Genomic DNA, 27,789 nt, shown 5'->3' with positions numbered 1-27,789 from the left:
CAGAAGGCGTGGAGTTGTTTATCTTTGTTGAATTCAGAAGCTTCTACTTGCCATATTGGTCACTACGTACGTAAACGCCTCGAGCAATCCACTTTCAAGTTAACATGCAATCCGGTTTTCAAGATTCTGACATTTTATCTTATCTCATCCTTCCTCAGGACTATGATCCACTTCCAAGTGTCGATCCCATCAATTTTTTGAAAAGACATTTACATGAGCTGCCTCCCAACATCATACAGCGGTTTTCGCACATCACAACACCGAAACAGCGAACAGCTATTACTGAGATACGTAATCGAAGACTGAAATTTACTGAATCAAGGCCACGGTCTCTGAGCTTCGCGGTTGCCAGAAATACCTGGCCAACACTGTGGCAGGGCAGAGAACGAAGAGGACAAGAAGAAGGGAAGGAAGAGCAGGAATGGGCAAAAATGAATTTCCTAGGTGGTGCAGAACAACAGGTGGGCAACCTGGCCAAGCTACTCGGTGACATGGAGGAGGAACGGGAAGCGGAGAGAGTACGATTTATCCGGAGAACGCAGGGGAACGATGATTTTGTCCCGGAAGAGGAAAGTGACAGTGAAAACGAAGACGAAGATGAAGTTCCTGAAATTCAAGAGTCTGAATTTCCAGAAGAGGCCCAGGCGTTGTTTGAAAGACGCATAAGGGAACGATTCATATATGGCCTGCTTGAAGTGAGTTTTGTCACTGTACATGCATGAAAGGCTAACTCGGACAAATCTCTTGTCAGGGAGCAGATTATGATTCAGTCGACTGGGATGAGTGGCTCGACGTAGAGGATGATAAAAATGCAGAAGAGCGGTGGTTTGACGATGATTAACGGACATCAGATATATTTAGTATACTCTCGGTATCATTCCGCCGGGATGCTGCTCCAGTAGGACTAGAGCTCCGGATGCTGAATCTTTTTGCTTGCCCTCATCCATCTCGTCGGCCCACCCTAAAGCACCTAAAGCATGGCCGCCCAGATTCATCAAACGCCAAGTCTTTCATCCGATATTCAGCGAGCGCTGCAACAGGCCGTCGGCGAAGTCAATAATGCATTTACACAGTCCCAGGATAACCAGTCAAAAAAGAAACGCACTCGTAACGATTCAACTGGAGTCTCAGTAGACGGGTCTCAGAAGAAGCACAAGCGAAAGAAAACCTGTACTGACGATGTTGATGCATTAACCGTGCAAGCCAGTGAGCAAGCTGTCGAGATAGGGAAGGATAAAAAGGACAAGAAGAAAAAGACTGACAAAGGGAAGGCAAAGGAGGTCGTACAGAACACCGTTGACACTCTCAGTCCTCAGTTGGTGGAAGAAGCACCAGAGACCCATCCAACGAGCTCAGTCGATTTTCTGAATGCTGTTGTCGCTGCTGCATCTGCTACAGCAGATGCGCAGCAGCTGGATGTTTCACCGTATCAGGCACATTCTTCTTACCAGGATCATCATATCATGCCAAATCTACAGCACAATCACCCCTCACCTCCTTACATGACGTATCCTCCCATGAATTTCCCTTTTCCCTCTCCAGCACATCCTTATGGTCAGTCTTCATCGCATCCTACAAATCTTCTTCCCAGCTTGGGGTTCCCCCTCCCCGATGTCCAGTTGGCGTCAAATGACGAGATTCTCCGTGCATTACAAGAACTTGATATGTCAAAACTTGCCGGAGTATTGAAGACATTAGGTGATGCCGCCGCTGCTGCCAATGTACCTCTTGGTGTTCCCCCAGGGTTTATCCCACCTCTACCTGGTCATTCTAATATGCATCTACAACCCCCGCCTCAACCGATGGGTCAGCCACCTTCTACATCGGGAGCAATCTTGAATACTGCGCCCAAGTCGATAAAGACAAGCCACAAGCGTGTTTTGGACATGAGCCTTCCGGGGCCCGAACATGGTAATCCAGATCATGCCCACATGTTGGCTAACAAGTGGATGAACGCAACAAAACTGGCTGAGATGGTTAAAACACAAGGCTAGTGACTTACAGAGGTCATGGATCATTGCTAATTTTCACCAATAGGTCTCGTTTACAAGAAGGGAAAATTTTCTGCAATTGAAGAGGAACAACTTCGGGCCGCTATTGAAGCTTTCAAAGCGGTGCGCTATTTGTGACGCTTGTAAACGCGACTACTCAACGTTGTAAATGACAGGGCCGAGGACTTACAGACGATCAGCTCCAGGACATCATTTTCCAAAAGAACGAGAAAGGCAAAGACAACGCGTTCTGGTCGGAAATCAGTAGGTTTCCTTGTGTTGTATGAAATGTCGGTCTCGTGTTAATATCTCGATTAGCTTCCGCTCTCGCCCTACGCCCTATCATTGCTGTTTATCACCACGTTCGTAGGGCATTCCACCCGAAGAAGCAGCAAGGCAAATGGATGCCCGAAGAAGATGCAGTGCTAAAGCAGTATGTTATCTCCGCCCTCTTCATCCATTAGCGTTTTATATGCTTGTTGTTAGAGCTGTTGCGGATCTCGGTCAACAGTGGGAAAAAGTCAGTGAGATTGTAGGTCGAATGTCCTCCGATTGTCGTGACCGTTATCGCAACCATATCGCTAATCGCGAAGTTCGGGTGACGGGCGCGTGGACAAAGGAAGAAGAGCAAGAGCTGACGGCAATCGTCACGGAAATGACAATTCAACAGGGCAAAGATTTTGATAACGATGTCTTCTGGGGGAAGGTGAGCGATAGGATGGGGAATAGGCGTGGCAGACAACAATGTCGAATTAAATGGTCAGCGACTTTAATATGCGATATCTATTATTTCTGACATTCTTGCAGGACAGATTCGCTGAGTAAAACCGTCAAAAATGAAGGGCAAAAGCCACGTTGGAGCGCTCAAGATGCCTATATCTTGGTCCACAAGTACGGCAATTGTCTGCTGTCGGTTTCTATATGCTTATCTGTGTCAAAAGGGTAGACTCCATGAACGTTAGGGATGATACTGAGATCGACTGGAAGACGTTGCCCGATTCGGATTGGAATTTATGGAGTGCTCACTCACTCCAACGACGCTGGTTGACGATGAAGAGAGGAATTAAGGGGTACGAAGACATGACCCACCAAGGTTCGTTCTTCAAGGACTACCAAGTGATTGTTACATATCCTACGTGCAGAAATCATGGATATTCTCCGAGTCAAGAAAGCCCACCTTCCTCCAGCTTCAGCAGCACGTAAACGAAAAGTAATCAGTGCAGCAAACATCGATGAGCCAGCGGACCCAGAACTTGGAAATGCGGGGCCAAGTGGTGTACAAGAAGGTGTATCTGATAGTCAGGATAGAGATGCTGATGGGTCAACCGACGATTCGGATGATTGATTTTATCGCCATAGTTATGAACCCCAGCATATACTTATTGCTACCGTAATGCTTCTCAACAAGTTTTGATTTCGGGCCAGATTGTTGATAAAGTTGAGATTTTGCATTCATATCTCGCCGGTCAAACAACTCCAAGAAGACCAGCACTTCCTCTCATCCCCCTCCCTCTTGCAGCAGCGAAGCTGATGCACACGCAACTGAGCAGAAAGCCGGTGAACCTTGCAAATTCGGTCAATACCCAGCACAGCAAAAATTGATGAATGTCTACCTGAAAAATGCAACACGAGATATGGATCTCTCCTCGTGGGGTGTACGCGAGGATGTGAATATGGAGCGCAATACAGCTGGTGTCACGGGAAATCGCCTAGATGGATTGGGTGGTGGCGGCTGTAATGGTGGCTGATTTGACAACCTTGTCGCCGTAATGGTCGACGAGCTCCGCGAGCTGGTGGAGGTCATTGTTCAATCCTGTAGTTATCCGAGTCGGGTAACGCCGAAGCCTGTTCCAGAGTTGTGGACATTTGTGTTGACCGGGTATTATGGACAAGTAGACGCCCGGTGGCCAAAACAATTATCACACAACTGGCGACAAAAGACAAGAAGAAAGGTTTTCATGGCTATGCTAGCGCTTCACTGGCGTCTTTAGAACCCTCCTTCCGCGTGCACACCTCAAACTCTTCTATCGCTATCTTGAACGTATCATGGATTATCCAGATGTTGCGGATATGAAGAGGATTGTTGATCGGCTGCCCCAAACAGAGTCAGAACGCCGAATCGTTCGCCACTTGGTTATTCGCGACCCCAATTGCGGGGTAAGTGACGAATGGGTCGCCCCGGAGATGATTTTTTGTCGTCAACTGGAGTCGGTAGTTCTGTCTGGGGTGACGGACACATCTGACAAGACTATCGTCCATCTCGCGCGTGAAAACTCCAACATACAAGGTCTTGACCTTACTGGGTGCAAGTACGTCACTGACGTGAGCATCATGGAACTGGTCGCAAAAACACCTCCTTTGCAGTGGTTGCAGCTCAGCGGGGTAATACTCACTGATGCTTCAATCTCAGCAATCGCTAAGACCTTTCCGAAGCTTGTGGAATTGGAACTGAATGACCAGCCGCTCATGACGGCTGTGTCTGTTCGCGATATTTGGTCGTACTCTAGGAAACTTCGCACCTTGACATTGGCGCGCTCTCCTCAGTTAACGGATAGTGCTTTGCCTTCGCCGATCAAAACCCTCACTCCTCAGCCTTCTGGGGAGAAGCCGTTACCCGCTCGCCCTCATACCTGGCTTGATCAGCTTCCACCCCTAATCCTACGTCATACCGCAATCGATCTTCGTGTGCTAGATCTGAGTCACTGTCCGAAACTGACCGATGCGGGAGTTGAAGGCATCGTGACTCATGCTCCATTGCTCCGGTCACTTGCATTGGCCGGGTGTCCCAACCTCACTGACAAGGCCGTTGAAAGCATATCCAAACTTGGTCTTCACCTCGGCAACCTTACCCTCGCGCATTGCCCGCGAATCACTGATAATGGCATCGTATCTTTGGCACGATCATGTACCGAGCTTCGATCTGTCGACGTGGCTTGTAAGTATTGGTATTGTTGAGTGTCCAATCGTGCTGCATGCTGACGGAATTATAGTCTGCCGACAGTTGACTGATATGGCTGTATTTGAATTAGCTAGTTTGGAACGCATTCACCGCCTTGTTCTTGTTCGTGTGCCAAAGTTGACCGACAACGCCATCTATTTCGTTGCGGACCATACCCCTTCATTGGAGCGACTGCACCTTTCGTACTGCGATCGCATCACACTCAAGTCGTTACATCATCTCGTCCGAAGTTGTAAGCGCCTTGTGCACCTTACTGCGACTGGTGTACCTGGTGCAAGGCGAACCGGCGTCGGGCGGTTTTCTGACCCGCCTCCTGCGGTATGTCCCAACTCACTGGCACTGATGACGTTGATTCTTATTCTCGTGCCAACCCCAGGATCTGGATCCCGATCAGAAGGCCGTTTTCCGTGCATTCAGTGGTCCTAATATAGCGGCGTTGTGCAAGTTTCTGGACAAGGAGAAGCTGAGACGCGAACAGGCGGAGGCTCAGAACATCCCATTCGTCGCGCGATCGGATGATAGCATGGATCTGTATTAGCCGGGAACGTTGTGAACTGGTGGTCGATCTTGAAAGCTTCAGGGTTGGGCTATCATACTTTATATCTCCATTTTATTCATTCATTGTGTTAACGACATACTTACCTTGCATACTTCACGTGCTGTTGTGCTTCTACTAGGCCTCTACACTATTTCTATAATGATCACACCAATCGCGTTGCTACCAACGTGATTCTTCTGTTCTTCGGAATCATAGAGGGGCTGTAGATATAAATTCTTACTAGGAACGCGGAGATAAGTCACTGCGGAGACGAGAATTTAGCTCCACTGTAATCCGAGGGTGTTTGAGTGTCGACGTGGCATAGACGTAAGACCTATTCGAGGTTTAAACTGGACGAGATTCACGAGATTTTCGCTCCACTAGTGGCGCCTGAAGGATTGCGAGCGCTGTCCAGGGAACCGAAACCAACCCGAGACCAACCCGAAGAAAATATTGCTGATATCGATGTGCTCGTCTAATTATAAGTGCAGTCACTCGTCGTCCTTTATCCCGAATTTCATAACTTCGGTCGCTAAGCTTCACTAACCGGAGTTGGTTGCTTCCACCCACGTTGTCTCCTCTTCAACGTTCAAGTTGGATGGTTGCCCAGATGCTATACGGTGTTCTCTCAACCGAGTGAAAACCTATCGGCCGCGGCTGTCATACCCGCTGGTTCAGTGCCGGCGGGTCATTAATCTGAATCAAAGAAAACCTGGCCGGGGTATGAAATACTTGTATCTAATTTTCTAACTCGGTTGCCATTCAACTTCTACTTCTGCTGTTTGACATGCGAGTCGGCCATGATACTAGTTACATATCGCACAGCATTGCTTTAAAAGACTATTTGCGACCTAGAAATCAATGCACGTGTCTAGGTCTACGCGTCTGGTGGTCGCGGACCGCAGATAAAGTTTAATCTCCGCTTATAGATCACTGACGTATTATCGGGATCGGTCCTTTTATTCATTCTACATCACTTCCAACTTGTTTGGACTAATAATTGCATCATCTTCAACGCCCGTTATTCGTCTTTCCTTCTTAAATCCAAGTATCCTTACAGCACTCATTAAAAGGGCAACGACCCACCCCAAATTTTGTATCAACCGTCGGGCAGGTATATGCTCGTCACCATCCGGTCACCCTCTCAATTAATTGCCAATTCGTTTCCACCGTCACATTAAGGTCCGCAGCTCAGCTCGCTGCAGGTCATCTCCAACCTACTCAGCCCTGTCTGGCGGGCAAGCCAAGAGGCTCCCTAAGGTCTGTCATCGGTGGTGTTCAACACCCCTCACCTGCCTAGAGCTTTCTCTATGGCATAATCTCTTACACATTCTTATGTACTATCACAGCTCTTTTGACGAATGGAGGATGGCTCTCTCGTGGTGCATTTAGTTCCCTCATCTCGCACGCGCTCAATCTCTCAGCGCCCGCGACCGCGTACTCCACCATCACCCATTTCCTTTTTGGAATGCCGGACAACGAACGCGACTGTTTTCACTTCAGAGCATTCAATGTCCTGTTCAGATGATACGTCTGCTGTACGCGAGATTTCCTCTACAACCGTGTCTCGTTCTACTCGGCAGTCACCACAGTTTTCCCAGCGGTTTGTTCCACTCACACCCATCATCGCATCCCCGTTGAACACGCCCCCGGCGAGCATGACAACCAACGTTACCTTCAGCTTAAACTCCGACACAGATGATGAAAGGGACACAAAATTTGCAAACAGCGAGTCTGCTGCACACGTGGAGATGACTATTCCAACCCCAACTTGGATGGCCACACCTCCTACACCACCTCCAAAATATGCTCACATATCTTCAACCTCTGTGTTCTTGCGGCCACATTCATCTTTCGTGACTGCCTCCGCCTCTTTTCCGGACCCTACATGTCCCAGCATATCCGAAGAGTCCTCGGAGCTGAATCTGAAGCGTCGAGCGTCACTTCCTCCAATGTCTGTTTCGAAACCCTTTCCTACCATTCCTCCTGCCGTACCGCCGTTGTCACTGACACCATTACGAGACAACCCCTTCAAGTCAGGCACGAGATCGTCCGGAAGTCCACTATGTGTGAGTATAAGCGAACACAGCGAAAAACGATCACATAGAAACGACAAACCAGCGTCTCAAGCAGCACTTCAGAAGAAACCATTGTTTCACATGCAGGACGATTCAGATAAGGAGGATGACGCCATGCTCAAGAAGTTGGATGGCCATAATAAGAATCCACCTGAATGGCAGGAGTCAAGCTCGGAAGCTGCCGATCATCCTCTTCCGGCCAAGCATGATCTCATTGGAAGCAAGGATGACGTGAGAAAATGCCATGCACTCTTAGAGTTGCTCTCTACGGAAGTCGGATACCTTTTTGACCTTAAGGTTCTTGTTACAGTGAGTCGATCCATCGGATTAACCAGTTCTCGAGATTTTGATCGTCGCGTGCTTCTCAGGTGTACCTAAGGCTCCTGCCCGGTCTGACCACACGTCCTCCACCCTCCACCTCCTCTAGCCTTGGGATGTCCCATTTCTCCCGTTCCGCCTCTCCTGCCTTCAATACACCTTCCTCGAACCCCGCTGCCCGCACACAACCTATTCACCACCCATTCTCTACCTGCGAAAACGTCCCCCCTTTTATCAGTGGTCCACCAGCGCAGGTCGTTGTAACGAAGGAAAAGTCTCCGATGCGGCACATATTCTCTCCCACTGACCTTGGTTTGATAACTCGTAATATGGAGGAGATTCTGAAGTTCCATGAACAACTAGTCTGTGAACTAAGGGCACTAGTTTCCCCTCTCGGCTTTCCGATGATTCTCGATGGGGCTAGTAGCAGCGTGACGACAATGATAATGCAGAAGGAATATACCTGCAATTTTGAGACTTTACACTCGGCACTTGATGCGGTTGCCACGAAATTCATTGAACGAGTAGGTGCCATGTGATGTTTCGCGTCCCGCAGTACTGAGTTTCCTTTAGGCACATGAATTTCAGTTGTACCAATCGTTCTGCTCTGGACATCCTGAAGCATTCGACCTCGTCCGAAAAGTACAACAGGAGTTCCCAGCCGAATGGGAGACGTTTGAGCAATCATGTGCCACTATAGCTGCTGAAATGCGCATCGATGGCTTACTCCAGTCTACTACCAACAAAGAAGCTGAAGATGACGATGTTGCAGACGGTACTCTCAATGAAAACGAGTCGATTGCGAGAAGGCGACGGCATTCGCTTTCATCATTGGATGCGAACAGTTGTCGGCAGAGTATTTCTCGCGTCAGCTCTAACGCCAACCTCAAGACATCTGTGGCTAGTACGTCTGAAAGCGGACACTCAGACCGAGGCATAAAGTCGAAGCTCGCATTCATGGATTACCTTATCAAACCTGTTCAACGCATCTGCCGCTATCCCTTACTCCTCGGTCAGCTCCAAGATCATCCGCGAAGTGCAAGCGGCGGCGGCGATTCACGCGAGTCAAGCTCTTTGTCTAACGCGGGAAGCAGATTGGGCGATGTAGAAGTAAATTTGGTCCAAAGTGCGCTGAATGTCATGCGGGCCGTAGCCAGCTCCGTGGATGAGGCACGACGCCGACAGGATCTAGCAATCAAGTCCTCGCTCATTGCCTCGCGGTTATCGCAGGGACTAGCCCTAGTAACGGCATCTTACACTAGACCTGCATCGCACAATCTTTCTTTGGGATTCTTGTCGTCCCTAGGCCCGTGTTATCTCGCAGGATCATTGGATGTGATCCACTACCACAGCCTCAATGCCAGTAGTAATGGCACAGTCAAAGCCAAGTATCTTGGGGCTTTTTTGTACCCTGGAGGTTACATCATTCTTGCCAAAGTCCACAAAGTAAGGATGTACGAGCCAAAACATTGGTTTTCGTTATCAGGGTTTGACTTAGTCGACTCGACAAATGACGAAGGTATGCAGATTTCAACCTATGAACATACAACGCTTTAATACCACCTCCGCTAGCCCTATTACCGAGTTGGTTTCGCCTTTCTGGGCGAGGTCACATTTTCGAGTTCGCAGCGTCTTGTCGCCGCGAGAAGGATGTCTGGAAGGCTGCTATTCATCACGCCCTTGAACTTCCTGCTGCATGGAGGAGCGAACCGATTTGCAGTTTTAGAGGTGATTCTAAAGGGGATTTCGTTTTGTCGCTGCTAGATGATGCGCCATACGAAGTGATCTGCCCTTTGCCCACTATCCAGTCTATTCCTGAGCTGGATAATGAAGCAGCATCTGGCACAGAAGACAACCATTCACTCTCTGTCCATCCGGATCCACCGAGATCGGGTCGGGCATCCTACAAAACCGACCCATCTCAGAAATCTGACTCTGGTCATCAACTTGCTCCTAGCCGTCGCTCGTCTACCATATCGAATAGGACTTATCTTAGCATGTTGTCAGAGTCGGATACGATTCATCTTGTACGTGCCACTGCTCCCGCACGTGAGCAAGTCGATCGTGGACTCCTTGACGTGTTCTCAGAGAGCTGTCTCTCTGCTCGCTGCTATGCGCATACCCACGAAGAAGAGCTGTTTGAAGCATCGAAGGTGTCGCGGTCGTTCTCGAGGTCAAGCTCAGGATTAACCATGGCTGGCGCCATGAGTGTAGCTGCAAAGAATCGCCTGACCAAGCGGGAGAGTGTGCTTGTCCCTAGGAGAAAGAGTTACATAGACGCTGGTGACACCCCTGCTGTGCCTACCCTTCCATCAACCAAGCTGGTCAAACACCGCCGACCAACGAAACTCAAGATCATTGCCGTTTCAAGGGCTGCGTCTCCGGCAGATGATGAAGTTAAACTAGATGGTACCCAAGAGTCGCCTTCTCCTATGTCGCAGTGCTCCTCTGTGTTCGCTTCTGCTCCAGGGTCAGTCGCCACTAGTCCTACTTTTCCTGGGACAGTATCAGCACCCACCTCGGTGCTGTCAGGTGCGACTTCTCGACCGGAGCCTGCAGCCCGGAAGGAAGCCTTCACGCCCAAGCGGAGTCGTTCTATGGTCGAGAACGTACGAGTCCTTTTCTCGCGCTCTACATCGCCAATGCTTCCTCTGTCGTATCAGCCATCTGAATCGGGCAGTGTATCAACTACACCAAGCCTACTCAGGTGGTGGTCGAAAGGGACACTTCGAAGAAGGGTGCAAAGTGCGCCCGATGTCCCACTAGAGGAGCTTCCCTCAGATGCATCAACCAAGTCTCTCAGTAATCCAATTCCAAGCTTTCACCCTTCTTTGGCGTCCGCAGATCGTCCAATGTCTCAACCTGATTTGATGCGCTTAACTCAGTTTCCGCAATCTGCACCTGATTCGTCTGTTGCGGGTTTCGGAGTTGTAGTGTCAACTCCGGTGCGATTGAGGACGTTGTTCGGGTCGCCTAGTCTCCGCCGCCGCTCGACCACCGCGACCTCAATTTCATCATCCCCAGGTAGCCAGGAGGGAGGATTTACTCCACGCACTGTGCGCATGCGCCGCAATCTTTCGTTTTTATCACGACTCACCCCCATGGTACCGGATACTGTTATGCAGAATTCATGATCATAGAACCACACTCCTGGGCTACATACCATAATTGACTGACTTCATTATTGTACCACTATTCATCGCATATCTTATTTTTTTTTACCAGCATCAGTTCATACAATCCCTTTTATTTCATTCTTTTCATTGTCCCATGCCCTTATGGTCGTCATATATCACGACATACTGTACACGTAGGAATACAGGTTTTTTTTTGACTCTTTAGAGTCGATTCAACTACTTGTCTTGACGCGTGCACGTGATCAGACCTAGTCCGTCACGTGTGGACGCGCCGCATTGTTCGCTTAACGCTAAGTTCGTTTACTTGAGTCTTGTGTCTTTTAATCATCTCTTCATGAATATCTTTAATCTATGGATTTAACCAGCTCTCCTCGTAAGCAGATTCCATTAGCACGCGGGGATGAGACACCTCGTAAACCTTCCTCTCCATCTCTGATCAGACGGGTCTTCTCTTGCGGGGTTGTGGTTGAGGGTTGTGATAGTGGCAGGAGGTTGCCCGAAGGTGAGCAGTACCGATAACTCCTGAAGAGTATAATTTGATTAGTTTAGATGTCCAAGACCTGGTTCTGTCTCTAGGAGATCCCTGGTTGAGTCAGAACGATAGCCACATTCTGCCTTCCGCGACAGATGCATCATTCTCAGAACACCACCAACCCGTGAGTGGTGCATGCTAACCTTTGGCTACAAAGGCGAGACGCTTCGCTTGCTCATACTCAGATGTGGTCTCCTTCGTGTCTTAGGACGGTTTGCAGCGTAAACGTGCGCTTACAGATTCGACGGCTCTATCTGATGTGGTTAACGAACTCGTCAATACCGAACGGTCCTACGTCAAGAGACTTCAAATACTGAAGAACGACTATGCAGATCCGCTCCGACAATTCTCCCGCAATAAGAATACCGCAATCTTGCCTGCGTATGAGGCTAAAACATTATTCGGGAACATCGACAACTTTCTCCCAGTTAACGAGGCGTTCCTGTTGGATCTCGAGAAGATGGTTGCACATGACGGTCCTGAAACAGTTGGGGGTGTCGGGGATGTCGCCCTACGACATTTCAAAGATCTACGAGGGTTTGAGCACTATAGACAGTACTACGTCAAGCGAGAGGAAGCCCAATCAATATTTGAACGCGAGATGATGAAGAAGTCGTCTGGTTTTGCTGCTTATATTGATGTAAGTGTCGATGAGACTCTTTTTGGGGTGCTAACCAGACTATTTGTTTCTAGCGGATCAAGTATTCAAATGCTGATACCAGGAATCGCGTTGGTCTGCGCGAGCTACTTATGGACCCTGTTCAGCGGATTCCACGATATACATTACTCTTTCGCACTATGATCAAGTATATGGCACCCGGCAATCCACAACGCGCCAAATTGATAGAAGCCGATGATATCGCCAGCAAGATCGCTCTTGCAGAAACAGACGAACAAACCAAGCGAGCAGCAATCATGCATTGCCTTAACGCAACAGTGGATGGTTTTCCTCCTGGTCTAATTTCAATTTCACGACGATTCATTGATTGCATTGATGTCGATGATATTGTGCAAGATGGCGCGGCATCTGCATCTACCTCCGTCTCTAGCCTCGCTCTCAACGTGCTGCATTGTACGCTGTTTCTTTTTGATGACAAGTTGATGATTGTCAAGCGACCTGGCAATGGCGAGAAAAGTGGTCGTGCACTGGCTGGTTTGGACGACGTCGACAAACTTGCGAAGTCTGGCGGCTTGCCACTGAGGATGAAGAAAAGTGGCTTGAGTTGCAAGGGTGTCATTGAGTTGCCCGACATCGTCGCTGCTGACGTCGGTGGTACTGGTGAGTTGTCATATATTAATTATCACCTTCAGTTTTTGTCATTGTTTCAGACTTTCACGTATATATCGAGAATCCGCCTCAAGACCAAAGTGATCGTTGGTCCGGTCGCTCGTTCCGTTGCTTTTCCGTTGTCTTCCCTCCTGCGCCAGTAAACCTCGATCCTACTCGGACCGCCAATGAGAAGGACCGGTTCCTCGAAAATTTATGGAGTGCTCAGGCGAAATACAGGACGAAGTCGGGACAATCAGTTGTCTTGTGCGCTGATGAGCGTGAAGTAGAGTCGAGAGGAGGAAGGGTTACTATGGCTCGTACTTACTTCAATGTATACCAACGAACGGCCTTTTTGCAAGAGCCCAAAAAGGTGCGTTTCATTGTTATGCGCCGACCATCCTATTTACATTGCGAACGCGTACAGACCAAGATCGTCATGCATATAGACACGCTGGGGACTGCAGACCCCATTCCATTCGGGATTAGCGGACCGCCATATGTGGTGGTTAGAATACAACCTATGGCAGGGGAGATTTCGCGATATACAGTTACCTCCAGCGATCCGTCTGATGAATCGGAGGAAGACATTGTTCAGACTGCAAGGATACCAGGCCGCATCGTTCAAACAAGTCTGTGTCCAAGTCTTTCTTTCCTTTTTGTGATGATTGAGAATTGTATAGTTCATCAATACGGCCTGTTCAAGTTCAAAACTAGCAATGACTCCCGTCCTGCCACCCCGACCGCGAGCTCAAGGTCTCGGGCACATATATTTAGCCTGGACGTGATCTCAAGAAATCTATTCAACGCCATACCAGGTTCTTCCAGGGGTGATTTCTTTGGTGGTTCCATAAATAGTCATCGCCGGTCAAAGTCGTCTACAAGCCGCTCGTCTGTTTACACCCACACGACGAGTACGACAGGCGACGGAAGTTTGACCAAGTTCTCTCGTCGATCCAATTCAACGGCTACTGCTCCGACCTCTCTGGCAGACGATGATTCTCTCTATGCTACCAAATCTTCGAGTTCGCGCAGAAAACTGGTCAGAAGAAGTCGTTCACCGGGCACTTGTCGTTCTTCTCCATTGTCCCGGAAGACCTCTCCATCACGAGATAGTTCTGGGATATCATCCTATAGCGATGGAGAGGAAGAATTACCAGTTCGCCAGGACCCGTCTGACCAAGATTTATCACTGCGTCTAGAACTCGCACGACGCAACAGCAAGAATCAGCATGGAAAGCAGACCATGAGGCCTTCGTTGGACAGACCAGCAGAGGAAACCATCTATGAAGGTAGGGCAAAATGTAGCATTTGATTTCGCTAGCCTCACTGATGCACTGCAGATGATCCACCTCGGTCTTTACGACCCACGTCTCGAGCATCTGCAGCAACAAGTCAGCGATCGACGACTCCCCGCCCGACGTCGACATCTCCAGGAAGAGGGATAGGGCGACCTCGTTCTCGATTTGGTCCTCGTAGCATATCCCCATTACCACCAAAGAGTCCGACAAGTACTGGACCTGATCTTCCATCCATGGATGATGAGCTTGCGTTGGAAGCCCGTATTGACTTGGAAGACCACATAGACTCTTTTCAAGATGATTCATCTTTCATTGACGATGATGCTCCATCTCCATTACCACGCAGTAAACGCCAACCATTCATTGCGACTGGTAATATGGATTCCACACCGAGACAGTCCAGCTCAACAACAGGCAGCGTAGAGCCTCTCTCGATCAAAAAGAAGCCATCTACGAGGTCTAGTACATATACTCCAAGCCGTAAATCGTATACTAGAATTTCCCCACTATCAAAAAGCACGGCGAGGATCGTGTCTCCACGCAAAGTTTCACCTCAAATTCGGATCACGCGTGTAACCCACACTTCTCATTCTCCCCAAGTTGACCATGCAGACGAACTGTTGCGAATCTCCCTATCTACCCAAGATGATGTACGTAAAAAATTCCGTCAATTTGTCAACTACTTCATAGGCAACATACAGGTTGAGTCATCACATCGTGTCATTAAACGGATGAAATTGGACCTACAAGAGATTCGAGCTAGTGATGACATGACGAGTCTCGACGAATCACGGAGATGCTCTTCTCCTGATAAGTCACTTGCTCGGACCCCACAGCGGCCCATTCCCCAGCCCATTGTGCGTGAATCTATTTTTATTCACAAATTTAACGCTGCGACTGATATTTATGGATTTAGACCAGGGAAGCACAACAACGACTAGACGAGATGAGACAGTTAATCAGTAAACGCCAGCAGGAGGGTGCACCTTTTAGTCGACCACGAAGCTTTGTTACAGAACTATCTACGCCTACACCACCTGCAACACTGGGTACATCGAACATCAGCCTGTTGAGCGAGTCCGTTGCTGATGCTGACAAGTTGTTGGCTTCTGCTTTGTCAAGCCATGAGACATTGCACCAGAGCCTTACGCAAGTAGTGTCTGATTTCAAGGAGGTGCGAAGGAACGACATCTCTGGAAGTCATAACTCACCTTTATCGCATAGAAACTATCTGACTTGGAGAAAGTCCGAGTGGAACTTCAGAACACGAAACGTCAATGCGAACTTGTGAAGAGTCTTCTTGCAGATGCTACAGCAGAGAAGGAAATTATGTACGAGGTCTGTATCGCGCGTTATAATCAAATGCTCGGGGCTCATTGATATCCCAGGCGTTCAATGAAGAGCTAGATGCTATGTATAACGATGCACATCTCCCGGATGACGAAGCTTGGACCAATATGACGGCTGATCTTCGTGAGTCGAAGGAATCGCAGAATATGCTGAGAAAGGAGAACTCGCAAGTGTCATGTTCTCCGTTCTATCGATCCTCGATTGAATTTTGTTTCCTACAGGCAACTGAAAAGGAGGCTGGCTGAGGCCGAATCTGAAAAAGAAGAGTGCGTATTCGTTTCAATTCGGAACACTAGACATAAACCCATTACTTCAACTCTAGATGGGGTGCATTACTGCGGGCACACGGACTTATCCCTTAACTCAGGAACTATCTTATTTATTTTACCATTTGCTTGTATATTGTTGTCATCTCTGCACGCACATATGTAATTCTGATCATCTCGTCCAGCAAACGTATAATATTAATCTGAAAATGTGTGCCGATGTGATGAATTTGACATATCGTCACTCATATTGCGTGAAACGACCTAGAGAGCGTCACTGCAACGTACCATAGGCTTATAATTGCTACTATGGGAACTCTTTACAAGTCCCTGTCGATTAGTGGTTAAATCGCCACGTTGTGGAACTCACAATACCGTGGCGCCGCAGGTTCAATTCCTGCCAGGGACATTTTTATATACAAACAAAAGATCAATGACCACTAGAACATGTTTTTTCCCGCCTGTTAATTTATGACCTACTAGCCATCATGACGGCACGACGAGGACTTTCATCGCTTAACTTGACGTTCCTCGGTACTGCTTCCGCGCAACCGTCTCTGACCAGAAATCACTCTGCACTTGCTCTCCGATTGAATAGCGATGTCTGGTTGTTTGACTGTGGTGAAGCTACGCAGCACCAAATCCAAAGGTCCCAAGTCAAGATGGGAAAGATTGAAAAGATCTTCATCACCCATACTCATGGTTGTTAATTTCAACATTGCTTTCCCAGTCAACTAAGTTCCACTGGCTGATAGGGGATCACATCTTTGGTTTGCTGCCCCTCTTGGCAAGTATGCTGAACGGTGCCGGAGGAACAGCTGATGGAGTAGAGGATCCTCGTACGCACATGGTCCAGGACTCATTGGATGTCTGTACATTTGCTGCACTATCTTGTTGTCACTGACCGCTTTCATTAGCCCATCGAAATCTATGGGCCCTTTGGAACCAGGGCATATGTCCGTAATGGCCTCAAGCATACACATACCCTCCTTGGCGCGCCTTACGTCGTTCACGAATTGCGGTTACCTTCTGACCCACCAGACGGAGACCATAATCTTCATGCATCCGAATCTCCAACCGGCCGTAACATTCCACAAACAAACGGTGTTTGGTCAGACGTGTATCGCGACTCCATTATTTCAGTTTCTGCTGCTCCCATCCTACACTCTGTGCCGTGCATTGGTTATGTTGTAACAGAGGCACCTATACCCGGTAAAATGGACCCTGCAAAGTACATACCACATCTTAAGCGTACCAAGACACCGATGTCTGCTATGAGCCGTCTCCAACAGGGAGAGAGCATGGAACTCTCGGATGGCACAATGTTGCATGGCCCTCTTAAGAGGCCCGGACGCAAACTTGTCATTCTTGGAGACACATATGATCCATCGCCGATAGCGGAATTGGCTTCATCTGCGGACTTGTTGATACACGAAGCAACAAATGCCCACTTGCCAGCCTTGGACTCAAATACCAAGGCCGAAGACACATTTGAAAGTGTCGAGGCACGTACAAAAGCCAGAGGGCACTCTACTCCCCAGATGGCTGGTGCTTTCGCGGCAAGGATCGGAGCGAAGCAATTGGTGCTTAATCATTTCTCGCCCAGATACCCGGGGAACGACGATGTCGATCCAACGGCGAAGACGATCATGGAGGGCATTGCACATTTAGCTGAAGAGCATTATAGCGGGAAAATTACATGTGCGAGGGATTTTATGAGTTTTAACGTGGATGTAACGCAAGAATCCGCATGAAATAAGTAAGTAGCAATGTACATTTAATCATCTGGCGGATCAGACAATGCGCTGCTCGCATCGCTTGCTTCTCCTTCCTCCAATTCTTCCCGGGCTTTTTTCGCCTTCACCTTTGGATCCTCTGCAACCTCTCCCATCTCTATGTCGTCATCTTCTTCTAGAGGTTGTAGTAACGATGGTGTATGCGAACTGGGTGCGAATTCATTAGCAGGGTTGAGTTTCGATGAGAACGATGTCCCAATAGACTGGTCATCCTCCCCATCCTCCTTCTCCTCAGCCACCTCGCCCGTTTCCTTCTCATCTTCATCCAATCTTTCGTCCATTATTTGTGAGTTATCACGCATGTGAGGCACGTTGTCATCGGTTTCTGTACCGTCTGGAGCTGGCGTAGCAGCCGGTGTCCCTAAACCTGATGTGACAGATTCTTTGTCTTTGCCCATAAGGCGAAGAGAGCCCAAGTCCATGACGATACTGTCTAAAGCAGTTTTCTGGCCCCTTATAATTCGGTCTTGAGTCTCGTGTTCCACGTTAATAGTAGCCATGTCATTTTCAAGCGACTGTATCGCCCTGAACACTGATAAGAAAGATACCAAAGTATTTTGAACATGACCCACTGCTCAAGCTCCTCGCGACTTGGAAGAGTGTTGATCTTCTCGGCAATCGTGTCGTACTCGACCTTTCGCTTGCGTTCCATGTGTGCATGCTCCAGCGCGACTTTCAGCTCCTCGATTTGACTACGGAGAGCGTCATGTTCCTTCTCTGCGTATTCATTCCTCAGACGTCCACTTCCATGCAAGACTCGATGCACTCACCAATCTTCTCCCGTTCCCGTTGATATTCCTCCACTTGCCTCCGCTCAGCTTCGCATACCATCATGCTCTTTTTAAGAGCTAGTTCAAAGGATGACAGCTCGATTAAGAATGCCTCCCGTGCATCCTCGACTGTTCCAGAAGCACTAGGTGGCACAAGGAGATGGTGTACTAAGGAGGCGTAGTTGTGAAACTTCTTGACCACCCGCCGAAGCGGTCGTTCGTCGTTCGTAATACGCGTATGTATGATAGCATCTGTTAAAAGCGCGTTTGTCAACATAGGAATCCAGCTTTTAGTATAATTGATCCATGCCTTCTTCTTCAGCAGTGAGTGGTGGAACTGGTTGTGATAAATCTGGCTCAGAATGTGAGCTTGATTCTGGGACTGCCATGAACGATGACTGTAATACTCTAACACACAGGAGTCGAGGTGTGAGATCTGAGACTTGAATTCAAAGGAACGTGGATTGAAAGCAGATGAAATTCCGTCAGGTTACATCAAAATTGTAAACTATATATAGGACAAGACAACTATTCCTTGAACGTTGGGCGATGCAGACATGATGTGACAATTGTATTGTATTCGAAAATACCAAAAAATGCGCAAATGCAGAACATCGTCTGAGCATAAATAAGTTAACCCCACTCATCTGGCACAAACGGCGTGACTAGATCATAAATTTCTTCGTTACCTCCCCGTCCTCTTGGAGGTTTTCCGCGGTTGATAACGCGTTTAAACATCCCACCCAGACTTCGAGAGGTGTCAGAGAAGTCTGCACTGATCGGCCTCTCATTGTCTCTGGGATAGCAAGAATCAATATTAAGAGCGAGCCTCCGGAGGCCACTGGAACTATCGTAAGCCGCTTTCCTGGAAGCCTGGACAGCTGATTGCAAGTACATTGCGAGGTTTGGAAAGTTGATTGGAAGTGTAGGGTATGGTGTGGAATTCGTCGCGGGAACTACATAGTATTTTGCCATTGGCGAGTCAGCCCCATCACGGAGGAGCTGCGGGAGTGGTGACAAGGTATAGGAGTAAGGAAGTACGGTTACATCGCCATTGGTGTACTTATGCGAGTTTGTGACAGATTGAGGTACTGGCATATCAGTTGTCAGATAGATGACCGTTCGCCATTCCGAAGCAGAGTGATGAATCTGCAGTGCCAGTCAGCTTTGGTACTCAGCTAGATAGCTGTCCTTACCTTGACAAACTGGATTACAATTCTCAACTTGAGCTCATCCTTTGCAACGGTAAGAGCTTCCAGGGTTGGTTCGACGCGAGTCCCACTTAATCGCGCCATTAGCTTCAACAGGTGATGCCAGGAGGGCGACTGAATGTGAAATATCGGTGCCTTCCCGTATGGTAATGTTATAATATTGGGCATGGCCTCTCCCATAGGTGACAATATCGTGGAGATTGATGGTGGTTTGAAGCCCATTGCTGCAAACATTTTAAATGAGTCAAGAAGAGTGGACGACGAAACGATACTTACAGACGCCCATCAGCATATCTGCTTCAACATATTGGTTGGCCGTCAGTATTGGCGCGGGTCGAACAGCAGAATCAGTCCCTTCATCATCCTCTTCCTCCTGAACGTCTTCATCAACTGAATCCAATATATCTGTGTGAGATGGCAAGTTGAAGGAAAGAGAGGGACTCGTTGATGCGGTTTGGGCCGACATTGCAGGGGTGAAGAGCGAGGCGATGTGTTCGCTTGATGAAGAACAACCACTCAACGAACTACTATCGGAGTTTGCGACAGACGGCTTGCGTGGAAGTGGTGGTTTGGGTGGTGGTGGAAGAGGTTCCGCCACACTCAGATTCTGCTGTGACGATGTCGAATATGAAGATACAGGATTTGGACCCGGCAAGGGACGAATGTGATCACTCGAGCTTGACCGACGGAACTCGATGGGTGGAGAAGACATGGTAGATGTTACAGCAGTACCATCGCCAGGGTTCATCGATAAATCATTTAGTTTCAAAACGCTGGAGACACCATTGTTATGCGATGGTGGAGTTAGAGTAAGGTTTTCTCGACTTGAGATAGTAGCATCAGTTACGGATTGAGTTGATTCTTGACCTTCTTTGCCTGATCGATAGATGTGTTTTTCTTCGTCGCAGGAACTCTCAGATGTGGAAGGTGTAATCATGTGTAGAAAGCTTTTGTTTTCTGAAAATTGTTGATATTTCTGGGGGCTGAGGAGGACGTTTTCCAGGGGAGAAGGCATGAAAGACGTCGAGGGTCCACCCGAAGAATCCTGATGTCCGTCAAAGAAGTTATCAGACACACTCCTGCTGTAACTGTGGGCGAAGGTACGCGATTCTTCTAACGCCTTCATCAAATCTGCTTCCTCCTGAGCGAGAATGTCATCCTCTCGCTGACGGGCCTCTGATTCGGATAACGCTAGCGCTAGTGCGATATCTTTGTCATCGGTGGGGGATTCTTCGTCGGGCATCGGTCGGCTAGATGGCCCTGCAACAGGACCAGGAATGGACTGAGGATAGAGCGGATTGCGCTGTGAGCAAGCATTAACTGCCAGTGGTGGTTTCGGAGGAAGGGGTGGTCGTGGAATGGTATGGACAAGAGGTGCCGTAATTCCTATCGGTTTCTGGGGTACGGGAGGTGATGTTGAGGAGGGATGCTGCCTAGGATAGAAGTAATCACCATAGAACGATGTATGTGGTGGGGATGCAAGAAATGAGGTGGGAGAATTATATAGAAGTGCAGCTTGTTGTTGCTGAAGACTGGCGTCACCGCAGGAAGGCCGTCGGCCGCCGGGGGTCAAACTCGCTGGAATATTATATCTCGTCGGGATACTAGAATCGGTAAAGGGGGGTTGGGGTTGAAACGGTAGACCTGGTAATGTTGAGTGGCGGGTTCGAGGTGGAGCCACTCGTCCATTACTAGTAGTGGACAAACTGATGGACGAGGAGTGATGAGGAGTCCATGGTGCTGCCATTATCATGCTCATTAACGCTGGGATATTTAATAAAACTTCAATCGCTCACACTGTTGATTGTAATGCATCTCAAACCCCTTCACTCGTAGAGTTTTAGCTGTGTACAGGTTTCCGAGTCAGCCACTGATAGCTGTACTGATCCGAGTATCAGCCAGCCAAATTTATTGTGGCAGCCTAAAAGGGCTTCTGCAGAACAACTGCTACGAAGAGGAATCAACCTGGAAGGTCAGAACGAAGAATCTAGATGGCAGACGGAAGGGTGTGAGAGAACACGCGGAAAAGTCATTGAGCGCGCTCGAACTCAGGCTCAGGACTCACATCTTTGGACATATTGGGCGCGGTCCCCTATAAACGCTCAAGCTCAAAACCCTGTGCGTTACTAGTCGAATGTGCCTTTTATCGGTCTAGACTCGACTGCGAGTGATTCCTGGACAGCAAGATCAATCCAGAACAAAATCCAGATATACAAGCCGAGGCAGTACTTTAACACATTCTAACGTACAAAATGCAAAGGGACAAATGAATAGTGTAAACATGTATATGTATGCTGGGTAAGTGCTTGTGTAGAGTCAAAGACAAAGAATATGCATAGGTGGCACGGAGTGATTGCAGTAAAAAGACAACGAAACGACACGGAGACCGATGCAACGCGAAACGCGAGAGCGTAAAGGGTTATGATACACGAGATGCAGTTACTTTTGCAGAAAGGCCTTGTACGGCCGAAGTCTTGAATCCAAGTCTCCGCATGACGGCTAGAAGATCAGCCCTCTGCACGGGTTTAGTGAGTGAGGCAGTAAATAAGCTGCTGTCGTTCGTATCTGCAGCACTGTAGGCGCTAACAGCAACCATAGGTGTGTTGGAATTCCTGCCATTGGTTGTCTTGATGTATCGAGCAGCACCCTCACCATCAACTGAAAGTTGCAACAAACGTCAGGAATCAGGCACAATAGACTGAGCGCATCACGTACCGACTGGCATATGTAAATCCATGAGGATACAGTCAAATTCTATGAGACATTAGATCATAAGATGACGCAGGCGCCAAGAGTACTTACTGATATCACCCATGGCAACGCTCATGGCCTCTGACCCATCCGCAACCACGACGACGCGGCAACCAAGACGGATGAGAAGCGTCTCGAGTATTTTGGCAGTTATTGGGTTATCCTCGGCGAGCAGACAAGTCACCGCACGGTCAGTGGGATCGGGCCCTTTCTTCAAGTCGATCGAATGAACGGATGAAGGAGGTGTGTCGAACTGACTCGAACTTTGCCCCGCCGACGAGGGCCAGTGGTCAGAGCCAGAACCTTCGCCAACACTACTAGAAACAGACGCCTTGCGCAAACGGCTTGGCATCGTGTTCCTCCGCTCCACACCGTCCAGATGATTGAATTTGAAACGTTCTAATGCTCCAAATTCAGACGGCTTGCGCGCGTGACTGCCATTACTGCTTCCAGGTGTCGAAGGAGGTATACTTGCTCGTGAAGGAGATGAAGCTATAGATGAAGTGGACGTTGATGGTGAAGGAGGACCCTGAGAAAACGACTTTTGATCTAGAGCTGTCACTACACTGGGCGGCTTCCTGAATCTCTGTGAGGTGCTCTTCCTCCTGCTATGCGAGCCTACCGGGTCGGATAAGGCATGCGTCATCGGGGCCAGTTGGTCGGTCTTCAATTTGCGAATAACATCGTCATTCGCTTGTTTTAAGACCGGTAAGTTCTTGAAACTGAACGACCCAAAATCGTCACTAGCAGGTGACGGAGCTGCATCGCGACTGCCCAGCATTGGTATAGGCTGTGCTGGGGGAGGCAGTGTGAGCGACGGGCTATCCATAGGGTTCGAGATAGCGATATCCTCCTCGTGGAATAACTGAGGTATAGCCCCACGCGGATCGAAGTAATCGGTTGATTCAGGATCAGAAACTTGAGGAATGAATGCCGCCTCTGCAGACGTCACTTTGTCCCACTCTATGCCTTCAAAGAAGGGATGCCCCTTAATTTCATCTGCGCCACCAGCCCCGAGACGAGCGGATGGGTCTATGCACATCAGCCGTTGCATAAAGTCACGAGCCTCATCGGAGAACTCCACCCAGTCTTCGTGCCACTCGACGTGTCCAGACAAGATATTCTCGAAAACTTTCTCTGGCGTCTCCGCATGGAAAGGGGGAATGCCGTATAAAAATTCGTAAGTTATGACACCGAGAGCCCACTATGCGGTAGACAGTTCAGCAACGTGGAAACGCACAAGGCAATAAGGCACCAACCCAGTCCACTGCAGCATCATCTCCACGAAGACCAAGAATGGTTTCTGGAGCAAGGTAATCTGGCGTACCAACAAACTTCTGCTCCCCCGGGGGAGTATGACCGCCCGAGTATGAGCGTAAGTCAGTGGTCAGTTCCGTGGCAAATGATTGCAGAGGACTTTCACCAGCCCTGCTTCGGCGTGAATGATGATTGTATATAGATTCGGAACCTGATTCGCTTGCGTCATCTGTGGAAAGCTGATAAGGCGAAATTCCCTGTCGTGGTACCGGATGTGTTCCTTGGCTAAAATACGAACCTCCACCAATCATTTCGGTTGAAAGTAAGGGCGATGAAAGAAAGCCAGAGTCAATTGAAGGCGGTCGCGAACGCGAATCATATCTTGTGCGATGTCGCATACCCATACCCATGGGTTCGCGCGTTTGACGACCAAGGAGACCAATCCTACTCAAACCGAAATCAGTGAGCTTCAGGTGACCGTGCTGGTCGATAAGAAGATTATCAGGCTTCAAATCACTGCGAAAATGATGATAAGTATGCGCCCTCTGCATATGTTGTAGAAGTTACCGGTGAACAACGCCACGCTGGTGGAGATACTCAAGTCCCAATACAACCTCAGCAATATATTGCTTCGTCCACTCTTCGGGAAGTGAGCCCAAGGACTTGATGAGAGCGGCACAATCACCACCATTCAAATACTCCATAACCAGATACAAGTTTTCCTTGCTCTGGAATGTGAAGTACAATTTGGCGACGAACGGGGACTCAGCCTGCTTCATAAGAATCATGCGCTCCGCCTTGACATTCGTGATCTGGTTCTTCGCAATCATGTCGGCCTTTTTCAGAACTTTGATAGCGTAATAGTCTCCAGTCGCCTTCTTCTTCGCAAGGAAGACAGATCCAAAAGCGCCTTTGCTGATAGGCTTGATGATGTCAAAGTCTTTGATAGAAGTCGGAGTCGATCTTGATAAAGGAGCTGTAGATGATTGACGAGGAGATAGAGGGACGTTTGACACTGAAGGACTAAATGTCGGATTCACCGTAGAATGACGGCGATGTCCGCGTCGTGTAGCAGTAGGAGCATCTCGAGGGGATATACTGGGTGACATAGGCGGGGTAACCAAAAGCCGCGGTTCCAGAAGGTTGCTGGCCGATCGTCGTGTTCTAACGGTAGCATTCTCTGGTTGAGTGTCATTGAGGTCCATGTATGGAGGCTGATCGTCTGGAGATGGTGATGCCGTGATTGGGGCGGCTAAAGCAAGAGGTGATGATATCGATGATGGCGTGGATGACCTTGTGGGCATCTTGTTGATGATTTGCCACACTGGGGAAGCAAACTGAGGTACAGGAGCAGAAACGGAGGCGCGACTAGCATCTGGGGTAGCGATCAATACAGGAGACGCAGAAGCCATGGGAGTAGGCTCGGATGACAGAAGCTCTTCGGATTGGTTGGTGGCACGATCGTCGTCGACCGGTGCCTCTGCGTCTTCGGGAATAGATAGAATCGATGGTTCAATTCCATCATGATATTCGCCCTCATCTTCACTGTCGCTACTCTCACCCGCCTCAACAATCGCTAGACTCTCGGTAACTTTCTCCTCCCACTCGTGCCAGATCTTCTCGGAGTACTTGATGGTATTCTGCATCCGAACAACATTATCGACCTTCTGCCTCATGATACGCTCTACGTCTTCAGCAAGCTGAGAGAGAGCAGCATCCTCAACAGACGGCCGACACCATGTACGTATCTGGGACATCTTCCGCTCCGATCCTGGCGAAAGCAACCGCTGACGCTCGATTGGCTCCTTCGACTCCTCCTCCTTAAGAGAAGGCATAGAAATCTCAGAAGCAACCAGGAGAATCTCGTCTAGCGATTCCAACAGCCTGCGCTGTGCCTTCTTCATGCTCAACCTCTGCATATAATCCCGCCGGAATAACTGCAAGGGACTAGGGATGCTTGGCGAACTTGAGTGCGTGAAAATGGGGACACCTCTGTATTCGGGGGGCGAAGTTGAGGAAGGGGTATCCATGGTGGCCATAATATCTCGGATCGTGTTCTTGAGCTCGCCAATAGACTCGTTGCATTCGACAATCTCAGCTTCAAGCCGGTGCACTTCGACGCAAGTCTCGCTATGCTTCTCAAAGTACCACTTGTGGGATTTGACACTCGCATATCCGACACAATATGGGCTCCGTAGAAATCGGCTGCGTGAAGGGAAAGGGCGTCGGTGGTTCGAGTCCTGAGCGGTCGGCCAAGCACTTCTTTCAAAGGCTCCTCAATAATGGGTTCATCTTCAACGTCACCGGATTCCAGGACAATGGAGGGCGAAGGATAATCCCATCGTGGGGGACCTACTGGCTTGACAACCCACATCGTGTGAGACGGTTGTGCATCCTCACGGTCGATCATGAGCATGCCTTTGCCCTCCATTTGTTGATAAAGAACGCCAGATATTGATGCATCATGGTCGCCCTCTGGCTCGACTTGAAGTCCAAAGCGCACCTCTACAGTATGCGAATCATCCTGTTGTAGTTGATAAGTAGCATCCCGAAAAACGGAACAATCTGCAGGGGCGAGAAGATGTGAAATTCTAGTTCCCGCAAGTTCCGATGGCTCCGTCCTAAGCGCCATGATACGTCAGTCAAGCCGAGCATCGCCAGAAACAAGTTCCTTACCCGACAACAACTCTCCATGCATAATTGACCCAAATGAAGTGGTCGCCGTCTAAACTTAGCTCCATCACAATGTTTTGGTTCTGTGCAGTCTCAGCTTGCAGACGTAATCTTTCGGTCGCCAGTACCCGTGCAGACTCATTGTGTTCAACGGCTTTTCTTGCCGGCTGTTCCGGCGAAACAGATGAGAATGAAAGATCTTTTGGAACATCATCTCTGGACCGCCTTCCCTGGCTCATCGGCCTTGACAACCGAAGTCGACTTTCATCATCGGCCGTAAGACGTAGCTCCTCCTGGCGACTGCGGACAGTGGGTGTAGGCGCTGGAGGATGCTCGTCAGGTGGCTTCAGGACGAACATGAGGGGTTCGTCTTGTTCGTCCTCATTATCATCGAAATTCCAGAATTGCTTTTCGGCCTCCCACCATTCGACTACACGGCTGAGACTAGCAACGGCAAGTAGAACTTGCACATACCAGTTCCGCCCATGCCAGTCTGGATGCTCATCCCACGCCTTACCAATAGTCTGTACCCGTTGAACGAGTGACTCACAAACTTTAGGCTGGGCTGTGAGTGAGGCTGTTGACATATCGGTGACATCTGTTGCTACGCCAATGAGGTCGTAAAGCGCAGTCATAATGGGATCAATAGGATCATCCAGTATTATGCGGGAAGAGCGACGATTGATGGAAGAAGGCGGAGGAATGGCCTCGGAAAAGCTATTGTGTGTTGCGGCCGGCGGAAGTGGGGACCTAGACCGGGAGGTTGAGCGAGAACTCTGCCCGGATTTAACTGGACGGATGGGAATGTGAACGCTGCGTGAAAGCCTACGGGAAGATATACTCTGAGGAGGCCATGTCGTGGGAGGCATCGTATTGGACTGCTTGCGAGGGTTGACAACATCTGCCAGCGTGGCAGACGCAACAATGGGGCTAGGGACATGGTTACTGGAAGCCCCAGATTGTTTTTCCCATGTCGAATTGCTATGCCTTCGTAAGGAGGGACTGAGAGAAGAATTTGATGCTACAAGAAGACCGGGCGATGAGACCCGATGAGTCAGAGAGGGAACCTTTGTACTGTCGTCCTCTGGTAACGCACGTTGCCGACTATGACTTCTTTCTTGTTCAAGTTCATGGCCGCTGTCAGAATAAGTATCAGCCTGTGAAGCAGGCCGAGGATCCGAAGAGTGGTATATGAAGGCCTCACGAAGAGGCTCTGCGTCACCGTACTGAGAGTCACGGTCGAAGTCCCTGTCCCGATCCCTATAGTCCCGATCGATGTCGCGTTCTTGGTCACCATCGCGGAGTCTCTCTTCAAAGAAGGCGGTGATATTGTTTATCACACGACGTAGCTCCTTGTCACAATCTGCCTTTGCAGTCTTGAGACGACGAGTGACATGTCGTCGAACGAAAGGCATGGAGACAGTATTTGAACCTGAACCATAGGAGGTGCTACTGTTTGACTGAGAAATAGGCTGTGGTAGCACTGACTCTGGAGCGAATACGAGGGGACTTGGGGGTTGACGACGATGAAAACTGGCAAAATCAGACATGTATGCCTGTCAGACAATGCCAGACCAGGTGCTTGAAATAGGAT

General features: G+C 49.0%; 10 protein-coding genes and 1 non-coding gene across 11 annotated transcripts; 7 read left to right on the top strand and 4 right to left on the bottom strand.

The window, feature by feature from the left end:
• Positions 1 to 104: 104 nt before the first annotated feature.
• EDB93DRAFT_1247905 (uncharacterized protein) lies at positions 105 to 841 on the top strand (the record flags this gene model as incomplete). The annotated part of the gene is made up of 2 exons (XM_041452646.1): positions 105 to 695; positions 752 to 841. The coding sequence occupies 2 exons, from the start codon at positions 105 to 107 to the stop codon at positions 839 to 841; spliced, it is 681 nt and encodes a 226-aa protein (XP_041310094.1).
• Positions 842 to 930: 89 nt separating this feature from the next.
• EDB93DRAFT_125166 (uncharacterized protein) lies at positions 931 to 3,591 on the top strand. Its single transcript, XM_041453183.1, has 8 exons — positions 931 to 1,989; positions 2,038 to 2,114; positions 2,168 to 2,255; positions 2,310 to 2,424; positions 2,478 to 2,750; positions 2,799 to 2,882; positions 2,933 to 3,084; positions 3,134 to 3,591. The coding sequence occupies exons 1-8, from the start codon at positions 978 to 980 to the stop codon at positions 3,334 to 3,336; spliced, it is 2,004 nt and encodes a 667-aa protein (XP_041310093.1). The 5' UTR covers positions 931 to 977; the 3' UTR covers positions 3,337 to 3,591.
• EDB93DRAFT_125280 (uncharacterized protein) lies at positions 3,340 to 3,960 on the bottom strand. Its single transcript, XM_041453341.1, has 2 exons — positions 3,605 to 3,960; positions 3,340 to 3,554 (listed from the first exon to the last, which is right to left on the bottom strand). The coding sequence occupies exons 1-2, from the start codon at positions 3,793 to 3,795 to the stop codon at positions 3,458 to 3,460; spliced, it is 288 nt and encodes a 95-aa protein (XP_041310092.1). The 5' UTR covers positions 3,796 to 3,960; the 3' UTR covers positions 3,340 to 3,457.
• On the top strand, positions 3,917 to 5,661 carry EDB93DRAFT_125230 (RNI-like protein). The gene is made up of 3 exons (XM_041453270.1): positions 3,917 to 4,926; positions 4,982 to 5,268; positions 5,327 to 5,661. Exons 1-3 carry the CDS (start codon positions 4,038 to 4,040, stop codon positions 5,486 to 5,488), a joined length of 1,338 nt encoding a protein of 445 aa, XP_041310091.1. The 5' UTR covers positions 3,917 to 4,037; the 3' UTR covers positions 5,489 to 5,661.
• Positions 5,662 to 7,017: 1,356 nt separating this feature from the next.
• EDB93DRAFT_1051011 (uncharacterized protein) lies at positions 7,018 to 10,670 on the top strand (the record flags this gene model as incomplete). Its single annotated transcript, XM_041444680.1, has 4 exons — positions 7,018 to 7,875; positions 7,935 to 8,408; positions 8,458 to 9,403; positions 9,457 to 10,670. Coding segments are annotated over 4 exons (3,492 nt in total), but the record flags the coding sequence as incomplete, so codon positions are not given.
• Positions 10,671 to 11,312: 642 nt separating this feature from the next.
• On the top strand, positions 11,313 to 15,973 carry EDB93DRAFT_1130428 (uncharacterized protein). The gene is made up of 14 exons (XM_041448922.1): positions 11,313 to 11,523; positions 11,571 to 11,677; positions 11,762 to 12,193; positions 12,247 to 12,832; positions 12,883 to 13,193; positions 13,248 to 13,452; positions 13,504 to 14,112; positions 14,164 to 14,771; positions 14,823 to 14,978; positions 15,038 to 15,295; positions 15,346 to 15,459; positions 15,510 to 15,637; positions 15,693 to 15,737; positions 15,794 to 15,973. The coding sequence occupies exons 1-14, from the start codon at positions 11,373 to 11,375 to the stop codon at positions 15,831 to 15,833; spliced, it is 3,750 nt and encodes a 1,249-aa protein (XP_041310089.1). The 5' UTR covers positions 11,313 to 11,372; the 3' UTR covers positions 15,834 to 15,973.
• A 90-nt stretch (positions 15,974 to 16,063) lies between these two features.
• EDB93DRAFT_t44 lies at positions 16,064 to 16,146 on the top strand. The gene has a single exon. It is a non-coding gene; the product is annotated as a tRNA-His (tRNA).
• Positions 16,147 to 16,225: 79 nt separating this feature from the next.
• Positions 16,226 to 17,491, top strand: EDB93DRAFT_1080597 (Metallo-hydrolase oxidoreductase; the record flags this gene model as incomplete). Its single annotated transcript, XM_041445549.1, has 3 exons — positions 16,226 to 16,442; positions 16,493 to 16,605; positions 16,655 to 17,491. The coding sequence occupies 3 exons, from the start codon at positions 16,226 to 16,228 to the stop codon at positions 17,489 to 17,491; spliced, it is 1,167 nt and encodes a 388-aa protein (XP_041310088.1).
• A 23-nt stretch (positions 17,492 to 17,514) lies between these two features.
• On the bottom strand, positions 17,515 to 18,580 carry EDB93DRAFT_1080784 (Tho complex subunit 7-domain-containing protein; the record flags this gene model as incomplete). The annotated part of the gene is made up of 3 exons (XM_041445572.1): positions 17,515 to 18,058; positions 18,106 to 18,250; positions 18,304 to 18,580. The coding sequence occupies 3 exons, from the start codon at positions 18,578 to 18,580 to the stop codon at positions 17,515 to 17,517; spliced, it is 966 nt and encodes a 321-aa protein (XP_041310087.1).
• A 356-nt stretch (positions 18,581 to 18,936) lies between these two features.
• EDB93DRAFT_1080858 (uncharacterized protein) lies at positions 18,937 to 19,980 on the bottom strand (the record flags this gene model as incomplete). The annotated part of the gene is made up of 3 exons (XM_041445578.1): positions 18,937 to 19,452; positions 19,500 to 19,738; positions 19,791 to 19,980. The coding sequence occupies 3 exons, from the start codon at positions 19,978 to 19,980 to the stop codon at positions 18,937 to 18,939; spliced, it is 945 nt and encodes a 314-aa protein (XP_041310086.1).
• Positions 19,981 to 21,933: 1,953 nt separating this feature from the next.
• Positions 21,934 to 27,745, bottom strand: EDB93DRAFT_1266036 (RIM15, signal transduction response regulator; the record flags this gene model as incomplete). Its single annotated transcript, XM_041454252.1, has 7 exons — positions 21,934 to 22,172; positions 22,230 to 22,268; positions 22,317 to 23,469; positions 23,525 to 24,038; positions 24,090 to 25,620; positions 25,671 to 26,143; positions 26,199 to 27,745. The coding sequence occupies 7 exons, from the start codon at positions 27,743 to 27,745 to the stop codon at positions 21,934 to 21,936; spliced, it is 5,496 nt and encodes a 1,831-aa protein (XP_041310085.1).
• Positions 27,746 to 27,789: the final 44 nt, after the last annotated feature.

This window comes from Suillus bovinus (assembly GCF_016758785.1).
Source record: "Suillus bovinus strain UH-Sbo-P2 chromosome Unknown EDB93scaffold_12, whole genome shotgun sequence".
NCBI lineage: Eukaryota > Fungi > Basidiomycota > Agaricomycetes > Boletales > Suillaceae > Suillus > Suillus bovinus.
Note: the sequence above shows the minus strand (reverse complement) of the source record. Positions and strands in the feature narration are given on the sequence as shown.